The sequence below is a fragment of the Eschrichtius robustus genome, chromosome 13 (assembly GCF_028021215.1).
Source record: "Eschrichtius robustus isolate mEscRob2 chromosome 13, mEscRob2.pri, whole genome shotgun sequence".
NCBI lineage: Eukaryota > Metazoa > Chordata > Mammalia > Artiodactyla > Eschrichtiidae > Eschrichtius > Eschrichtius robustus.
Window position 1 is genome coordinate 53,139,095 of NC_090836.1, and position 21,007 is coordinate 53,160,101.

The 21,007-nt window shown below is 39.2% G+C and overlaps 1 protein-coding gene across 1 annotated transcript in view; it reads left to right on the forward strand.

The window, feature by feature from the left end:
- RXYLT1 (ribitol xylosyltransferase 1) overlaps positions 1-13,123 on the forward strand; it is a 33,857-nt gene extending 20,734 nt beyond the window's left edge. Inside the window, exons 4-6 of the mRNA XM_068561240.1 lie at positions 1,242-1,556; positions 3,616-3,786; positions 12,517-13,123. Coding sequence (XP_068417341.1) covers positions 1,242-1,556; positions 3,616-3,786; positions 12,517-12,934 — 904 coding nt within the window. The 3' untranslated portion in view covers positions 12,935-13,123. The remainder of the gene's footprint in view (positions 1-1,241; positions 1,557-3,615; positions 3,787-12,516) is intronic.
- Positions 13,124-21,007: the final 7,884 nt, after the last annotated feature.

A 21,007-nucleotide genomic window follows, 5' to 3' on the forward strand; every position in this document is an offset into this window, starting at 1 on the left:
CCTCTTTAAAGTGCTTTCTAACCCCACAGATTCTACCCATTCTCTTAAATTACTAAATGATCGCTGAATTATTTGGCATCTTCCTGTCCAAGGCAGACTCAAAATGCAGTTCTGATCCCTGTAGCTTATCACTGTAGAATAATGTCATAGAATTCATACGGTACGTATACAGACAAAATACATATTTATATTTTGTGTTTTAACTAATATCTACTAATTCGAGTACTTGTTAACCATAGTGTCATGGGAATGACTCAAGCTCTGAAGTTAGATCTTGATTCAAGACTTGATGCTGCCGTCACAGGTTGTGCAACTTAAGCCTGATTTCCCAAATGCAAAATGGGGGACTAATCTCCTCTGCAGAGTTGTTGTGGAGGTTAAAGATAACCTGTGCAGAGTGCCTACGTATCATGTATATAAAAGGCATTTAATAATGTTAGTTTTTATCCCCAACAATAAGCAAAAAAAGCAGGATTTCAGCATATTTGTACTAAATATTAAAAGATTCTAGCAAGTTATAAAGAAATGTTTGAGCAGGTTGCAAAGGATCTAGGACCATTGTAACTAAGTTTACGATAGGTTAAATGGTATTTTTTGTATTTAATACATATTCGTGTAAAATATTTCAGTGGTATTGGTTGTTCGAAGCAGCACATAATATGAAATGTGAGTTATGAAATGTATCTATTCCTTTTATGATATTTTTTACATACCTTAAATAATAGAGAGTAATACAATAGATTCCCATTTACCCACCACCTAGAACTAACAAATTCTGGCTCTCTGTCATATTTGCTTCAGATATTTAACTTTCCTCATAAAAGAATTAGATATTTCCAGTAAAGGCAATAAATGCTCTCTTTGTATTGTTCCTCAGGCCCTTTCCTCTTCCTTCTTCCTAAGAGACAACCACTAACTATCGTGAATTTGTTATATATATCTTCCCATTCAAATTTTTATATTTATACTTTTACTAGATATATAAGATAAATATTTTTTCCTGTGGGTACTTTCAAATTTGCATATAATTAATCTGTCTACAACCAAAGTTTCCCATTAATCTACATCTATGTCCCATCATCCAGAGTTGTTCAAAAAAACATGTGTTATAGAAATTATTTCTAGAAAGAATATGGATTAAGTTTCATTATATACTTTATATAAAATGATTTAAAACTTCTGATACCAAATACTTTTGTTCTCTTTTTGTTTGTCTCTTGTTTTTGTTTTGTTTTTAACAGCTTCATCACTGGTCCAGCTGTGGTCCCAGGGTACTTCTCTGTTGATGAGAATAATGTGGTACTCATTCTAAATGGAAGAGAAAAAGCAAAGGTCTTTTATGCCACCCAGTGGTTACTTTATGCACAAAATTTAGTGCAAACTCAAAAACTCCAGCATCTTGCTGTTGTTTTGCTTGGAAATGAACATTGTAATAATGAGTGGATAAACCAGTTTCTCAAAAGAAATGGAGGCTCTGTGGAACTACTTTTCATAATATATGACAGCCCCTGGATTAATAACATGGATGTTTTTCAGTGGCCTTTAGGAGTAGCAACGTAAGTACCAAATATTATTACATGTTTTTAGACTCTAAGATCTGAATTTCTGTATCAGCAAGATTGTGTTTTAAATTTGTAATAAATGTAGTTCTTCTGAGCTCATTGAGGCCATGTACAACCTTTTCTATGGGCAAAAATATGGTTTGGTCTCATGCTTTGGTAATAATAATGATGTTTTTAGACTTTTATGAGGAGAGCAGATGAGCCACATTTTTGTATTTTAGAACCCCAAGTCATAGGATAAATTTTCAAGTTTATCAGTAGTACCTTACAGAAATGTTTAGCAGTGGATGGCAGACAGACGGACCTTCTTAAAACAATTATAGAATCTATATAACTATACCTATATAACTATATAGATACAGAGTTTTCTTAAATCCTTACTTTATTTTTTTTGGGGGGGGGGGCGCCATGCCACATGGCATGTGGAATCCTAGTTCCCTGACCAGGAATCGAACCCATGCCCCCTGCAGTGGAAGCGTGGTGTCTTAACCACTGGACCGCCAGCAAAGTCCCCTTAAATCCTTACTTTAGATCCAATATTAAATGAAGAGCACACTGACCCTGGGGTTTGGGAGGATTATAATATACTCAGGTCTGCGACTAAGACTGATAGAATTTGCACAAATCTGTTGTGTAAAAAGAAAGGGTAATTAAATAGTATGTAATATATGTAAAGTCTTTCTATAGAACTGGAAACTTATTTTGTATCACTCTGTTAATAGAGGGCCTTTGAATAACAGTAAGTTGACTTTAAGTTGCCACTAGTACATAAACTTCCTGATGGCAGGGATTTTTGTCTCTTTTGTTCACTACTTTATCTGTAGAGCCTAAAACAGTGCCTACAGAGTAGGCACTCAAATATTTGTTGAATGGATGAATTATGAAATAGCTCAGTAATATGATACTGTATTTGAATCAGATGTTCGTTATGCATTATTTTATCACTGGTTACAAAATGTGACCTTAGACTGCTGCCCAGTTGGCTACACAAATATCACCAGGAAAGCACATTAATAAGACATATTCCCTGGCCTTCCACAACAAAATTCTGACTCAGCAGGCTTAGGATAGGGCAGACAAAAAGGTTTGTTAGATATAGCCAAGTTTAAGGTGCTCTGAAAAATCTATCCCTTGTGTAGAGCCTATATTTGTAAAATGTTTTGAAACAAAAGAATTACCTCTTCACAGTAACTCTGGTAATGTTGGACAAAGCCAGTATCTTTTCTGTAGATCAGTGGTTCTCAACCAGGTGCAATTTCACCACCACCCCCGCCCCCAGGAGATATTTGGCAATGTCTGGAGATATATTTGGTTGTTACAAGTGGAGAGAGGAGGTTGTACTGGCATCTGGTGGATAGAGGCCAGGGCTGCTGCTAAATATCTTACAATGTAGAGGACAGCCTCCACAATGGAGAATTATCTGGCCCAAATGGCAGTAATGCTGAGATCGAGAAAACCTGTTATAGACTAACTGTTACGTTAAGCTTTGCTGTTACGTGAAGGTTGTAGTTCAGGCACATAATTTGATGCCTGGAATTACCAAATGCCCATTAGAATGGGCCAGTTGCAACAGGCCTTTCCTGTGTGGGATGTAAGGGTTTTTTTTTTAATCTACTTGATAAGCCTTTGGAGTTGGAGTTCTTTGTTATAGCAATATGTATTCTGTAATCTTTCCATCACCTGCCTAAAACATTAATTAAATCATGATTATTATGAATGTAGAAGATTCTTTATACCTTTAAGGTCTTAAATTCAACCTGTCTTATAACTTCAGGTAAGTAATGGAAGTTGAAGAATATAAAAAACAAAGCACTTTAGGCACATAGTCTCTATAGCAATTTTGTAAAAGATGTCAAAGTGAGAATTTTTTTTTAAGTCAGTAGATTTAGGAACTTTTCCAAAGTAAGAATGGAAAATTATAATTTGGGGTTTAGAAAATCATATTCTAAATCTCTTTTCTCTACATCATCATACTACCTAAGATGTTGGATTATGGAAATTTTGCTAGCGCTATTGTCATATATTATTAACTCACATGTACTTATTTTTATAGATACAGGAATTTTCCTGTGGTGGAGGCGAATTGGTCAATGCTGCATAATGAAAGACCATACTTGTGTAATTTCGTAGGAACCATTTATGAAAATTCATCCAGACAAGCACTAATGAACATTTTGAAACAAGATGGGAATGATAAGCTTTGTTGGGTTTCAGCAAGAGAACAGTAAGTTCTATGTCTACTTGATTCATCCATTTTGTCTCCAATCTGAGAGTTGCTTTGTGTGACAGCACAGGTTTTCACAGACATTTTTAACTCCATTAATACCAGTCTTTCTCCAGAAGATACATTAGTAATTAAAGTTGTGAAGAAACTATGTTATATACATTAAAAATAGAGAGACTCTCCTATAGTCCATCTTGAAGGGGAATGCTGGTAACTATCATATGCAAATGTCAATTGTTCAGGTTTCCTCAATAATATTTGTTAGTCAGATTTGAACACAGGAGATTGTAAATGACAGTAACGGTCTTAGGTTCATCTCTGAGATGTTCGGCAAACCAGTTCAGTGTTCCAAGACTGGCATGCCATACTCCTCACACCTTCAGGAACCTGACACCACCCTGAGGACAGAGGCCATGTACTATTCTTCTTTGAATCCCCAGATGTAACATAGGACCTTGAATAAAGTAGGCCAGGATAAGTGGGGAATGGATGGATGGATGGATGGATGAATGGATGGATTTAACTGGGTTAACTTTCTTCCATCTTTTACATGGTAATCATGAAACAGGTGTTCATGGACTGAAGGAAGAAATTTGGGGATCATTTATTTTATTTTTAGATAAATAAATGGAGTTTCATGTGTAAAGCAGAGTCATCAGAGAAGTAATGCCTAAAAAAAAATGTCTTTTTAGATCTAGAAATACATTAATTAGAGCAGATACTCTCTTTTAGAAAGCCTGACTCTACTACAACCAAGAATACTCTACCCAGCAAGACTCTCATTCATATTTGATGGAGTGATCAAAAGCTTTACAGACAAACAGAAGCGAAAAGAGTACAGCACCAGCCTTACAACAAATGTTAAAGGAACTTCTCTAAGTGAAAAAAGAAAATGCCGCAACTAGAAAGAAGAAGATTACAAAATGAAAGAAGTAAAGGCAAACATACAGTGAAAGTAGGAAATCACCACACACGAAGCTGGTAGGGAGGTTAAAATACAAAAGTAGTAAAATCATCCATATCCACGATAAGCAGTTAAGGCAGCAGTCCCCAACCTTTTTGGCACAAGGGACCAGTTTCGTGGAAGACAGTTTTTCCACAGACTTGGGGTGGTGGGGCTGTTGATGGTTTGGGGATGATTCAAGTGCATTCATTACATTTACTGTGTGTACTTTATTTCTATTATTATTACATTGTAATATATAATGAAATAATTATACAACTCACCATAATACAGAATCAGTGGGAGCCCTGAGCTTGTTTTCCTGCAGCTAGATGGTCCCATCTGGGGGTGATGGGAGACAGTGACACCCGAAGTGTGTTGCTTATGTCCAGTCTACTCCATAAGATGCAGCTTGTCACTTGCCACTCACTGACAGGGTTTTTTTTTTTTTTTAATTAATTTACTTATTTGGTTGTGCCGGGTCTTAGTTGCAGCACATGGGCTCCTTAGTTGAGGCAGTCAGGCTCCTTAGTTGTGGTCCGGGGCTCCTTAGTTGCGGCTCGCAGGCTCCTTAGTTGTGGCATGTGAACTCTTAGTTGCAGCATGCATGTGGCATCTGGTTCCCTGACCAGGGTTCCCTGACCAGGGATTGAACCCAGGCCCCCTGCATTGGGAGCATGGAGTCTTATCCACTGTGCCACCAGGGAAGTCCCACTGATAGGGTTTTGATATGAGTCTGCAAGCAATTGATTTATTATGGTCTCTGTGCAGTCACACCTCTGTGCTAATGATAATCTGTATTTGCAGCCGCTCCCCAGCGCTAGCATCGCTGCCTCAGCTCCACCTCAGATCATCAGGCATTAGATTCTCAAGGAGCGCGCAACTTAGATCCCTCACATGCACAGTTCACAGTAGGGTTCGCCCTCCTATGAGAATCTAATGCTGCCACTGATCTGACAGGAGGTGGAGCTCAGGTGGTAATGAGAGCATTGGGGAGCGGCTGTAAATACAGATGAAGCTTTGCTCACTTGCCCGCCACTCACCTCCTGCTGTGCGGCCCAGTTCCTAACAGGCCACGGACCACTGCCGGTCTGTGGCCCAGGGGTTGGGACCCCTGAGTTAAGGGATACACAAAACAATTAGATGTAGAATATGATATCAAAAACAGTAATTGGGAGGATTTCCCTGGTGGTCCAATGGTTAAGAATGCACCTTTCAATGCAGGGGACACGGGTTTGATCCCTGGTTGGGGAACTAAGATCCTACATGCTGCAGGGCAACTAAGCCCACACACCACAGCTATTGAGCTCACGTGCCTCAATGACAGAGCCCGTGTACCACAAACTATAGAGTCCACGTGTTCTGGAGCCTACACGCCACAAATAGAGAGAGAAAATCTACACACCACAACTAGAGAGAAGCACGCGCGCCACAATGAAGAGACGGTGCGCTGTAACAAAAGATTCCCACATGCCTCAACAGAGATCCCATGTGCCAGAACTAAGACCCGACACAGCCAAAAAATAAAGAAAATAAATAAATAAAATAAATAAATATTTTAAAAGTGAAGAATAAAAACCATATAATCATCTCAATAGAAAAAACTTTGGATAAAGTTCAGCATCCATTTATGATAAAAACTTTCCAGAAAGTGGGCATAGAGGGAGCATACCTCAACATAAAAAAGCCATATATGACAAATCCACAGCTAACATCATACTCAATGGTGAAAAGCTGAAAGCATTTCCTCTGAGATCAGGAACAAGACAAGGATGCCCACTCTCACTGCTTTTATTCAACATAGTTTTGTAAGTCCTAGCCACAGCAATCAGAGAAGAAAAAGAAACAAAAGGAATCCAAATTGGAAGGAAAGAAGTAAAACTGTCACATTTGCAGATGACATGATACTATACATAGAAAATCCTAAAGACGCCACCAGAAAACTACTAGAGCTCATCAGTGAATTCAGTAGAGTCGCAGGATTCAAAATTAATATACAGAAGTTGGTTGCATTTCTGTACACTAACAATGAACTATGAGAAAGAGAAATTAAGGAAACAATCTCATATACCATCTCATCAAAAAGAATAAAATACCTAGGAATAAACCTACCTAGGGAGGTAAAAGATCTACACTCAGAAAACTATAAGACACTGGTGAAAGAAATTGAAGATAACACAAACAGATGGAAAGATATACCTTGTTCTTGGATTGAAAAAATTAATATTGTTAAAATGACCATACTATCCAATGCAATCTACAGATTCAATGCAATCCCTATCAAAATATCAATGGCATTCTTCACAGAATTAGAACAAATCATTTTAAAATTCGTATGGAAACACGAAAGACCCCAAATAGCCAAAACAATCTTGAGAAAGAGAAACAGAGCTGGAGGAATCACGCTCCCTGACTTCAGACTATACTACAAAGCTGCAGTAATTAAGACAGTATGGTACTGGCACAAAAACAGAAATATAGATCAATGGAACAGGATAGAAAGCCTAGAGATAAACCCACTCACCTATGGTCACCTTATTTTTGATAAAGGAGGCAAGAATATACAATGGAGAAAAGACATTCTCTTCAATAAGTGGTGCTGGGAAAATTGGACAGCTACCTGTAAAAGAATGGAATTAGAACATTTGCTAACACCATAAAAAAAATAAGCTCAAAATGGATTAAAGACCTAAATATAAGACCAGATACTATAAAATTCCTAGAAGAAAGCATAAGCAGAATACTCTTTGACATAAATCACAGCAATATTTTTTTGAATCTGTCTCCTAAAGTAAAGGAAGCAAAAGCAAAAATAAACATATGGGACCTAATTAAACCTAAAAGCCTTTGCACAGCAAAGGAAACCATCAACAGAATGAAAAAACAACCTACTGAATGGGAGAAGATATTTGCAAATGATACGACTGATAAGGGGTTGATATCCAACATATATAAACAGCTCATCCAACTCAACATCAAAAAAGCAAACAACCTGATTAAATAGTGGGCAGAAGGACTGAAAAGACATTTTTCCAAAGAGGAAATGCAGATGGCCAACACACACATGAAAAGATGCTCAACATTGGTAATCATCAGGGAAATGCAAAGCAAAACCACAATGAGATATCACCTCATACCTGTCAGAATGGCTTATACCTTATACCTGTCAGAACGGCTATCAAAAAGAGCACAAATAACAAATATTGGCGAGGATGTGGAGACAAGGGCACTGTTGGTAGGAATGTAAACTGGTGCAGCTGCTGTGGAAAACAGTATGGAGATTTCTTAAAAAACTAAAGATAGAACCACTGCGTGATGCAGCAGTTCCACTCCTGGGTACATACAAAAACCAAAAAACTGGAAAAAAAACAAAAACGCTAATTTGAAAAGATACCAATACATGCACCCCAATGTTCATAGCAGCATTATTTACAACTGCCAAAATATGGAAGCAAACCAAGCATCCATCAACAGATGAATGGATAAAGAAGATGTGGTATATATATATAATGGAATACTAATCAGCCATAAAAAAGAACGAAATTTTGCCATTTGCAGCAACATGGATGGACTTGGAGGGTGTTATGCTAAGTGAAATAAGTCAGACAGAGAAAGACAAATACTGTTTAATATCACTTAATGTGGAATCTTAAAAATGCAACAAACTAGTGAATAAGACAAAAAAGAAGCAGACTCACAGATACAGAGAACAAGCTAGTGGTTACCAGTGAGGAGAGGGAAGCAGGAGAGGCAATTTAGAGGTAGAGGAGGAAGAAGGGTTATTATGTGATTATATGAAATTATGTGTGTGAAACTTTTGAAAATTGTAAAGCATTATACAATTTAAGAAATCTTTCATTCAAAGAAAAGGGGTTGGAAATTGTAAAAAATAACCAATCAATCAGGCATAGAAATACAAAAAAAAAAAAGGGAAAAAAAGAAATCCTGACTCTATTGCTAGTGTAATCATATCCATTCAGTATTGCTAGCGCAATCATATATTTTTTTTAACATCTTTATTGGAATGTAATTGCTTTACACTGTTGTGTTAGTTTCTGTTGTATAACAAAGTGAATCAGCTATACGTATATGTATATCCCCATATCCCCTCCCTCTTGCATCTCCCTCCCACCCTCCCTATCCCACCCCTCTAGGTGGTCACAAAGCACTGAGCTGATCTCCCTGTGCTATGCAGCTGCTTCCCACTAGCTATCTATTTTACATTTGGTAGTGTATATATGTCCATACCACTCTCTCACTTCGTCCCAGCTTACCCTTCCCCCTCCCCGTGTCCTCAAGTCCATTCTCTACGTCTGCATCTTTATTCCTGTCCTGCCCCTGGGTTCTTCAGAACTTTTTTTTTTTTAGAGTCCATATATATGTGTTAGCATACGGTATTTGATTTTCTCTTTCTGACATACTTCACTCTGTATGACAGACTCTAGGTCCATCCACCTCACTACAAATAACTCAATTTTGTTTCTTTTTATGGCTGAGTAATATTCCACTGTATATATGTGCCACATCTTCTTTATCCATTCATCTGTCGATGGACACTTAGGTTGCTTCCATGTCCTGGCTATTGTAAATAGAGCTGCAATGAACATTGTGGTACATGACTCTTGTTGAATTATGGTTTTCTCAGGGTATATGCCCAGTAGTGGATTGCTGGGCCATATGGTAGTTCTATTTTTAGTTTCTTTAAGGAACCTCCATACTGTTCTCCATAGTGGCTGTATCAATTTACATTCCCACCAACAGTGCAGGAGGGTTCCCTTTTCTCCACACCCTCTTCAGCATTTATTGTTGGTAGATTTTTTGATGATGGCCATTCTGACTGGTGTGAGGTGATACCTCATTGTAGTTTTGATTTGCATTTCTCTAATGGCTAGTGTAATCATATTATATCCATTCAGTCAACAAATATTTTTCAAGCAACTGCTATATGCCAAAAACTATTTTAGCCATAAAGGGATAGAGCAGTGAGCAAAACAGTCAAAAGAGTCCATGCCCTCTTAGAACTTAAATGCTTATTGGAGGAGGCAAACCAATAAAATATATTGTGTCATATATATATAGTGTCAGACGGTGATAAATACCATGTAAAAAAATTGAGCAGAGGAGGGGAATGTAGAGAGGACTTGGGATCAGGAGTGGAGCATTTGATATTTTAAAATAGCCAAGGAAAGTGCTAGTTAGAAGTTTACATTTAAGCACAGGACTGAAAAAGGCAGAGGGGTGAGCCTCATGTCTATTTGGGAGAAGAGTTGCCCAGGCAGAGGGAAGAGCAAATGTAAAGGCCTAAGGTGGAAGCATGCTTACTATGTGTGAGGAACAAGGGACAGTGTGCCTAGAATGGAATGAGTGAGGGCAAAATAACAAAGCTTACTGTGGGAACAGAATTATTCTTGAAATCCCTCTCCTACCATTGAGCCAGGAGGTGGAGTAGGTGTCCTCCTTGCTTCTCATTGCTGCTTCCAGACCACTCTCCCTTTTCCCTCCCTAAAACCTCCAATTTTGAATCTCATACCAGCAGACAAAACTATCCATTATTCTTTCTCTTTGAAATCATAAGGGGGAAGGGATAAACTGGGAGATTGGGATTGACATATACACACTACTATATATAAAGTAGATAACTAATAAGAACCTATTTATAGCACAGGGAACTCTACTCAATATTCTCTAATGGCCTACATGGGAAAAGACTCTTAAAAAAAGAGTGGAGATATATATATGTATAACTGATTCACTTTGCTGTACACCTGAAACTAATACAACATTGTAAATCAACTATACTCCAATATAAAATTAATTTTTAAAAAACTCCTAAAAGAAAAGAGAAATCATATACTGACCCTTGGGTTTATCCCCTTAATTCTTTGAAGAGTCTAGTTCCCGGCATACTCTCACTGTCTCCAACATTTTTCCAGCCTCATTCTTAGTGATTCCCAAATCCACATAGATGGTCTTTCCATCACACTGGTCTTGCAGTTCCTTTACTTCCTCTCCCACAGTGATCTGGGTGTCCACTTGACCTCAGCCATTCACTGTCATGGTCATTTCCTAGACCTTATGATTACACATGCTGCATGATCTCAAATTCCAGCATCTCTCTCTGTAAACATCATTTTCTATCATTCCAGCTCATTCCCTGTAATAATCTGACATCAGCAATTTACCTGGGACTTACAGTTCATTGTTCCTAATACCTTTTCATTGTCCTTCACCCACCTCATCTTTACTTTATTCTTTACCCACTTAAATTTCATAATCAATCATGACCGCATATACATTCAGCTTCCTAGTTCCTTAATCTAGCAAACCCTAACTCTGGTTAAATCCAGCTCTCTTACCTGCTCCATACCTTCACCCGTGCAGCCAAACACACTTGGAGAAAGGTACCAATTGATCTCACTTTAAATATATGACCTTGGGCTTCCCTGGTGGCGCAGTGGTTAAGAATCCGCCTGCCAACGCAGGGGACACGGGTTCGAGCCCTGGTCCGGGAAGATCCCACATGCCGCAGAGCAGCTAAGCCTGTGCACCACAACTACTGAGCCTGCACTCTAGAGCCCACGAGCCACAACCACTGAGCCCACGTGCCACAACTACTGAAGCCCGTGTGCCTAGAGCCCATGCTCCACAACAAGAGAAGCCACCCAGTGAGAAGCCTGCACACTGCAACAAAGAGTAGCCCTTGCTCGCCACAACTAAAGAAAGCCCGCACACAGCAACAAAGACCCAACGCAGCCAAAAATAAAAATAAATAAAATAAATTTATTTAAAAAAATATATATATACATATATATATGACCTTGACCCTTGAGTGTCCAGCAGTCATCCATCTCCCTTGTCCATGTATTCTTCCTCTCTCCTGGAAGACTTTCATACCTTCTTGTCTCTTCCCAACTGCTCTTACCTTATGACCCTATTGCTTATTTCACTGAGAAAATAGGAACAGTCAGGAGGGAACATCTAGTTTTCTAACTAGCCTCTCAGCTTCTACCCTTGCCCCATACAATCTATTCTCAACACAACAGCCAGATAGATTCTGATAAAACATAGATGATGTCAGTTACCCCTCTGATCAAAACTCTGTGTGATGGGTGCTCTGACTTCATCTTCTACACCTCTCCCCTTCAGTTACCCTGCTTTAGCCACCCTGGCTTCCTTGCTGTCCCTTGAACATGCCTGGCACATGCCATCTCATGGCCTTTATGCTTGCTCTGTGCTCTCTTCTTCCCCCAGATATCTGTGTGGTTTGCTTCCTCACCTCTGGCTCCCCTCTCAGATGCCCATGCACTGAGACACTCCCTGATCACCTATTTACAGTTGCAATACCATCCTACCAAAAACTCCCGCCTCACTTCTCTGCTTTATTTTTCCACACAGCACTTAACACCTTCTAAATAATTTACTGACTTGACCTGGTTACTGTCTGTCTCCACCACTAGAACTGTGATAATAAGCTCCATAAGGGCAGGAATTTGGATGGAGGGTGAGGTAGAGAAAGAAGACAAGCACTCACAAAATTTTGGCTGATATAATTTCATTCAGAAATTGTATGGCCACTAGATTTTTTTAAATGTGTAGCTGTAAACTTCTCAAATTCTTAAATATTTTCAAGAAATCTATTTGGGCAAGATTTTATTCATCTCTTCTGCCTGCCATCTCTATAATGTGTTTACCATTTCTTGTAACCAACATTAAAAGAAAAAATATTTTCTTCCACAAAAGTTATACTTAGTACAGTGAAAACTTCAGGTTTTTTTCTGATTTTCTAGGTGGCAGCCTCAAGAAACAAATGAAAGCCTTAAGAATTATCAAGATGCTCTGCTTCAGAGTGATCTCACATTGTGCCCAGCAGGAGTGAACACGGAGTGTTACAGAATATATGAGGCTTGCTCCTATGGCTCCGTTCCTGTGGTAGAAGACGTAATGACAGCTGGCAGCTGTGCAAATTCATCTGTTTACCATAATGCTCCTCTGCAGTTACTCAAGTCCATGAATGCTCCCTTTATCTTTATTAAGAACTGGAAGGAACTTCCTGCTATTTTAGAAAAAGAGAAAACTATAATTTTACAAGAAAAGATTCAGAGAAGAAAAAGGTTACTTCAGTGGTATCAGTACTTCAAAGAAGAGCTAAAAATGAGATTTATTAATATTGTGGAAAGTTCATTTCTAAAGAACAATAAAGGTTAACTGTAGTTCATCTTTTTGAGCTAAGGTCTGATTTTTTAAATCATTTCTAATACTGGGTATGTATGCGTGTGTTTGTGTATTTATTAATGTTCTTTAAGTTACCCCTAGACCCTAGATTATGTCTGTAGTATTGACCAAGTACAGCCTTATTGGGCCACTCCTGAAAATAAAGTTAAAATGTTACTCAAACTCATTTGTACAAAGTTGAGTGATTCAGCATAATCAACTCTTCTCATTCATTTAAACCCGCTCTAGAGAAGCAGCATTGTGTAGTGGAAAGACTGGGCTTTGGAGTCAGACAACACCTGGGTTAAAACCTTACCGCTGCACCTACTGTCTGGGGACCTTGAGCAAGCCACCTCATTGTTCTGAGTCTTGGTTCCTTTCCATGTAGAACGGAGATAATGGTATCTCATAGGGTTGGTTGTAAATCTGAAATGAAATATAAAGTACTCAATAATTGTAATAATTTCTAATTCATTTTTCATTCCTTACTAGTTAATGATAGGGTTAAATTTGAATATTTTAACACATGATCATTTCCACAATTTGGGAGTAATCATGTCATGATAGGAATGTATGCAGACAAGTCTTACAGAGTTAGACTTTTAGATTACTCAAGTTTTGTTGGATCACGTATGTTGAGGTAGGTGCCTAGATACAGAATTTGGTCATAACCCATACAAAACATGGACTGGGGGCAGTCAAGAGCCAGAAAATTAGTATCTAAACTCAACAGAAGTTGTCATTGAAGCATGGAGTAAGACTAGTCAACTCAAAGGAGAGTGCTTTGTGCAAAGGCTGTCTGATGCCCTCGGAGAGCAGCGGCTTTGATTAAGGCTGAGAGAGTGGTCTTGTATCTTCAGGACCTTGGGCTCCTGAAAGGATGCAGGCGACTTTGGGCTCAGTCAGTTGCTTTGCCTGGCTTCTTATTTTCTCAGGAATCCTATGGCTTAACTCCTGTGAAATCAGGGAATTAACATCATCATTCCTTCCAGAAGCTTTTTGTCTCATTATATGAATGGCCATAGATACTGAACAAGTGTAAACTACCCACACTTTCTTATACCTGGAGCTCCCACAGGGGTGTCCACATCACCAGAAAGTCTGGCAGCCTCGATATAAAGAACCTCATCTTTGCACCATATTGGAGAATCATCATGGTGCCTGCCACAACCCTATCCAGTTCTGAGGAAACTGCCCCTCCTATAGCCCCTGCTAAAGGTACTGCACACAGGGAGCCATTTTATACCAAGTGTCTCTCCTCTTTGTCCCACACTTCAGGTGACAGCTATGGGCACTTTATTCAAGGGCACCCTTTTAATAGGCTTCCTGATGACCCTGGACGTTGGTACCAAAAAATAAGAATAATAACTGAGGCAAACAGCTAGTTCAAGACCTTTTTGAACTAGGAAATACTGAGAAACTGGGAGTCAGCTACAGGAGCAGAAATGGAAAGGATGCAATGGAATACAAGCTATATAAACTAGTGTCGGGGCTATGAGAGAAGCAAAGATGCTGAGAACAAGCTCAAGGAGAGAGAAATCTGACCCCAGAGCTGTTGCGATGTTTCCTGATGGGTTTTCAGCTCCCGCTCCCATGAACTTCGAGATTGCTTTTTTATTTCCCCATTGTATATACTCAGTATCTCCTTTCTTCAACTTTCATCCCTCCTTGCCCCTGGTTACTTGAACTGACTTCCAAACCAAAAGAGCCTACCCAAAACAATGACAAGATGCTTCATCTTTCAGAGCCCCCATTTTGCCTTTCCCTTGAACAGGAGTGCATGCCAGGTCCAAGGTTGTAACAGAATTCTCCCTTGACTAAGTTAAAGGAGTCTCTGTACTAAATTTTACAAACAAGACTAGACCATCTTTCTCTTAATGTGGTACTTGCTATTATTGCCCATAATCCTTTCAAAGAGTGCTTTCTGCATTGGTGTATTTGTTGCCAGCAAAGCCTTTGGAATGTCAAGACCATGGAGCAAGACACAAGTGAATCATATCAAAAGAAATTTTCCACTATCAACCAACATCCCTTCTTACCACATGGAGTTTGTTGGTAACTTACCTAGAGGCCAACTCTAAGCTATCTGTTGCCTCTAGAGTTAGATGGAAGTCTCCCTACATAGTTCTGGAGGTTTGCATGACAAAGTTGAGTCTGTAAAGTCTCAAGCTCCAGAACCTATCAAGATCTGAATTCAGAGCTTCACTAACCCAGAAATACAGTCTAAGGCCAGTGTTGGAATGGGACTCCACTATTTCTGGTTGCTTGTCTGTCGGTACCAGAGAATTTTCCATCTCAGAAAGTAGCCAGGCAGTAGAATGCATTCATACATTAGATATTTTGTAACATATACTATGTATACTATGGGTATACATAGTGTACCTGGATATGCCTACAGTGAAGCCTTTTTTGTTTTGTATTTTAATTTTTTAATTGAAATATAGTTGATTTACAATGTGTTAATTTCTGCTATACAGCAAAGTGATTCAGATATATATTTTTTTTCTTTTTTTATATTTATTCTTTTCCATTATGGTTTATCATAGAATATTGAGTATAGTTCCCTGTCCTATATAGTCGGACCTTGTTGTTTATCCATTCTGCACATAATAGTTTGCATCTGCTAACCCCAAATTCCCACTCCATCCCTCTCCCACCCCCACCCCTTGGCAACGACAAGTCTGTTCTCTATGTCTGTGAGTCTGTTTCTGTTTTGTAGACATGTTAATTTGTGTCGTGTTTTAGATTCCACACATAAGCGATATCATATGGTATTTCTCTTTCTCTTGGACTTCACTTAGTATGATAATCTCTAGTTCCATTCATGTTGCTGCAAATGGCATTATTTCATTCTTTTTTATGGCTGAGGAGTATTCCATTGTATATATGTACCACATCTTTATCCATTCATCTGTCGATGGACATTGAGGTTGCCTCTCCATCTCGGCTATTGTGAATAGTGCTGCTACAAACATAGGGGTGCATGTATCTTTTTGAATTATATTTTTGTCCAGAAGCCTTGTTTTTGAAAACCATATAGCATAAAAGGAATTCCCCCTGCCAGGCTGGAGGGGGTGTCCCTATACCACCCTTCCCCTCCAAATTGGCTCCTAATCCTTTCAAGGAAGGTAGAGTTTGGGCCTAGATTCCTAATGTGTCCCTTGTTTGTTTTTTCTCTTTTTGTTTTGCTCTTCTTTTGCAATCTGTTGTTTAAAAGGTTTGATTTGTTTAAAGCTTTTAAAAACTCACTAAAAACAAAGCAGGAAATGTGATAATGGATCATTAACTCAGAAACATGTTTCTAACTGATGTTGACATTTTATTCATTATGTCTTACCAGTTTTCTGTCCATTACCATTTGCTGAAACTCCACCTGGGTTTTCATTGCATCAAAACTCTTTCCTTTAGTGAGCTTTGGCTAGGTTGCACTGTTGATCTTGTCTTTATTCAAACTTTTGATATTTTGTTCATCATGGATTCTTTTTGCATGAATTGTGACCTTTTTGAAAACATTACATAAAAATATCACTCATCTTGCTTACTGAGTTGTTTGAAACCCTGTGAATTTTGCACTCAAAAAGAGTGTCTCACTCCCATCACCCTAGATAACAACCAACCTCAAATCTTAGTGTCTTACAAGAACAAAAATATTTATTTCTTCTTCACATTTCTTTGGGGTTACAGGTCAGCTTCAACTTTGATGGACTCAGATGGGCTGTGCTCAGCTTGGTTCTACATGTCTTCCCTTTCCAGAACCCATGAAAGATAAAGGAGTGGCCTTTCTCTGGGGTATTCTCATGGTAGAGGGTGAGAAGAGGAAGGGTATTTTAATCAGCTTGGGCTGCCATAACAAAATACCATAAAATGGGTGGCTTAAACTATAGAAATTTATGTCTCACAGTTCTGGAGGCTAGATGTGCAAGATCAGGTTGCCAGCATGGTCAAGTTCTGGTGAGAGCTCTCTTCCTGGCTTACAGATGACCACCATCTCACTGTGTCCCTACATGGCAGAGAGAAGAGTAAGCTCCAGTCTCCTCCTCTTCTTATAAGGACACTAATCCTATCATGAGAGCCCTGCCCTCATGACTTCATCTAAACTTAATTATTCCCAAAGGTCTCACCTCCAAATACCATCACATTGAGGGTTAGGGCTTCAGCATATAAGTTTGGGGCGGGGGTGGGGGGCACAAACATTCAGTCCATAGCAAAGGGGCAGTTACTTCCACACACTGGGATGAATTGTGCCCTAGATTTTATTTTTTGTTTTTTTAGTTTGAAGGTTGATTTTTTTTGTTTTTTTAATTTCTTTATTTTATTTGGCTGCATTGGGTCTTAGTTGCAGCCCACGGGATCTTCCTTGCAGCATGCGGGATCTTTTGTTGCAGCATGTGGGCTCTTCATTGTGGTGCACAGGCTCCAGAGCATGCGGGCTCAGTAGTTGTGGCACGTGGGCTCTCTAGTTGTGGTGCACGGGGTCTAGAGCATGCGGGCACAGTAGTTGCGGCACACAGGCTTACTTGCTCCGCAGCATGTGGGATCTTAGTTCCCCCACCAGGAATCGAACCTGTGTCCCCTGCATTGGAAGGCGGATTCTTTTTTTTTTTTTTTTTAATTTATTTATTTTTGGCTGTGTTGAGTCTTTGTTGCTGTGTGCGGGCTTTCTCTGGTTGTGGTGAGCGGGGGCTACTCCTCGTTGCAGTGCACGGGCTTCTCATTACAGTGGCTTCTCTTGTTGCGGAGCATGGACTCTAGGTGCATGGGCTTCAGTAGTTGTGGCATGTGGGCTCAGTAGTTGTGGCATGTGGGCTTAGTAGTTGTGGCTTGCGGGCTCTAGAGTGCAGGCTCAGTAGTTGTGGCGCCCGGGCTTAGTTGCTCTGCAGCATGTGGGATCTTCCCAGACCGGGGCTTGAACCCGTGTCCCCTGCATTAGCAGGAGGATTCTTAACCATTGTGCCACCAGGGAAGCCCCTGGAAGTTGGATTCTTAATCACTGGGGCACCAGGGAAGTCCCCTGCCCTAGATTTTGAAGCTTCTGCCCAGAGCTGAAATCCTGTCACCTGCTCATGTTCCATTGGTCAAAGCAGTCACAGGGCCAGGCCTGAAGTCAAGGAGGGTGGGGAGGAGGGAGGAGTATATCAACACATTCTGCCTTCCAAAAGAGAGAAAAAATGGGGAAGAACAGTTCAATTTACTGCAATCTATTTAGCTAAAACCTAAACTCTGGGATATAAAGTGTTGAGTCCTGGGGCCTGTTCAACCATTCCAGTTTTACTCTCCTGAGCACATTATAGGATTGTACTCACTGCCCCCACTTGAAGGTTTACTTTGGTCAGTGATGTATAGTAGAGGTGATGTTTCACTTCCAGGTAGAAGCTTTAAGAGACAATGCACAATTGACCTTGTTCCCTTTTTCTACCTCAGCAGTTATGAAAGCCTTTGTCAAGATGAACCTCAGTCAGACTGTGTCCCCGAGTGAGCAAAAACCCCCTGACAACCAAAGGAACATGGAGAGCAAAATAGATCAACTTTTGTTATGTTAAGCTGCTGAGATTTGAGGGTTGTTTGTTGTAGAAGCATAATCTAGCCCATCCTGACTAGTACATTTTGCTTTCACTGATGGTTCCCCTTCTTATAGTCTGACATATGCATTGCTATGAAACAAAAGATAATCACTCTTCCCTCATAGGTTAGACCAGTCGTTCTAAATCTAGTGGGTGAAAGTCTGGTAAGAAACAGAAGACTTACATAGTCTCAAAGTAATTACAAGGGGAAAAAATAGTAGTTTATAGTTGAGAAACCTGATAAACAGCAACTTAACCAAGTGATCCTATTTACATTATCAGTAACAGGAGAAATAAATATCATGTGCTTCCTGAAAGGATGTATTGAGGACATATCATTTCTGCAGTAGTCCTGGTAAAAATGTATCCCCAGAATCTAATCCTGAAGAAACATTAAAAAGAACCAAATTAAGAGACATTCTTCAAAACAGTAGAAGATCAAGAGTAGCCAAGGCAAGAATGAATAAGAAGTGAAAGGTATGCAAGCTTATGTGACATAGGGACATTGTAGATCATTGGAAACAATGTACTTTTCAATAAGTAGTTTTGAGATGACTATCCCCACGGGAAAAAATGAAATTAAACTATGTCTCACAGCATATGCAAAAATAAATTCCAGGTGGATTAAAGATGAAAGTATGAAAAAGCAAAATTATTAACCAATACATACTCTTTAGAAATATAGGAAAAATAACTTTCTAAATTCAGGAAAGGGAAGGATTCATCTACAATGATACAATAAACAGAAGCCTTTTTTTTTAAAGTTGATAAATTTTACAGTTATCAAAAGGCACCATAAGGAGAGGGCAAAAGAAAATCTACAAATAGAAGTTATATGTAGTGAATAATATAACTGACAAAGGATTGGGATTTAGAATATATGAATAACTGTGATTCAAAAGAAAAAGAAAAAAAAATCTAATAGAAAAATGGGCAAAGGAAAGAAATGGTATTAGCCCCAAAGAAAAAGATAAATGGCCCATAAATCTCATTAGTAATCAGGTCTTGCAACGCTTGACAGACCTACATGTCCTGCCCAAGAGTTCACCATGATTACCTGGAAGAGGTGGACTCAGACACGGAAAGTTGGGCTCCAGAGCTTACGCTCAACCATGATACCCTAACTGGGTCCTACAAATCCACAATCTTGAAATCTATTTTTTACTTAAGTGAACTAAGTGATGCAAATTCAAAACAGGAACAACTTTTGGATTAGACTAGAAAGAAAACTCTAAGCTGAATGTTTGCTATATTTATGGAGTAAAAGGGTAAGTTTTTCATGTTTAGAAGAGTTTTCCTCCATCCCAAAGTCATGTCTTTGATGCGAATAAAAACGGGACCAATTGTTCTCGTTTATAGATTAAAAAAAAATGGAAGTAATTGGCAGGAAGACCCAGTATGGACACAGCCAATTAAAATTGACAGCACCTACAGGTAATTATGAGAAGTCTCTTAGAAACACCATAGTGTTAGAGATTCAAATCCATTCAAAAAAGTGTGAAATGCCAGATGTTGTAATTATACATCAAATCCATTAACCCCATCTTTTCTGAATACTTGGTAGCTTTGGTTTTCCATTGTTTAGTTGCTCAGTGATTGACTTACTGCATGATCAGCGTGTCTGTGATAAATGGTTGAACTCTTACCCACTTGAAGCAGCAGAGGGCCTGTATTCATTCACTCATTCACCCTTCATTTAGATGTCATCTCCTAACTGACATTTATAAGTCACTTAAATGCTTACAGCCTCTTAGAAAACATGTACACAATCAACTAGAGGTGGCAGCATGACAAACAGAAAATGCGCTGACAAGGGATTCCAAGGACATTGATTTTGAGACCTAGCTCTACCAATATCTAGTTACTTTTCTGGAATAAGTAACTCAATCTCTTTGACTCTCAGCTTTCTTATCTGTAAAATGGCAGTGAAGACTGGGCACCCAAGGCAGATGATAACAGGATGAAAAGGTAAAGAATCAGAAAAGCTTGAGGTGAGGTGAAACTCAGGATGTTTTCAGTTAAGCAAGCCCAAGTTCTTAATACTAGCTGTACATTAGGATTACCTGAGGAAAATTTAAACTACCCACCTTTGTGATTCTGTTCACTAGTCTGGGGTGGGGCTCAGGCATTGATATTCTAATGCCATTGTTCTCAAACTTTAGCAAACATCAGAATCACCTGAAGAGTTTGGGAAAATACCCCCAGAGTTTCTGATTCAGGAGGTCTGGGAGAGGGCTGAGAATTTGCATTTCTAACAGTTTCCCAGGCGATGAGGTTGCTGGGTTCCTACCCACTTGAAGAACCACTCAAAGTGTATGTAGGAAGGATTAGTAGAAAATGCCAGAAGGGCATTTGAGGGCATATGCTTTTTTCTCTTATTAAATGAGGAACGTAATATGTCATCACCCTGAAATTCCTCTTTATTTTGTTAAGCATGTGCAGAGGGTTTCTCTTATAAAATACATGTGTTGAGGAATTGACAATAGAGATTGCTCCCCCAGCAGGG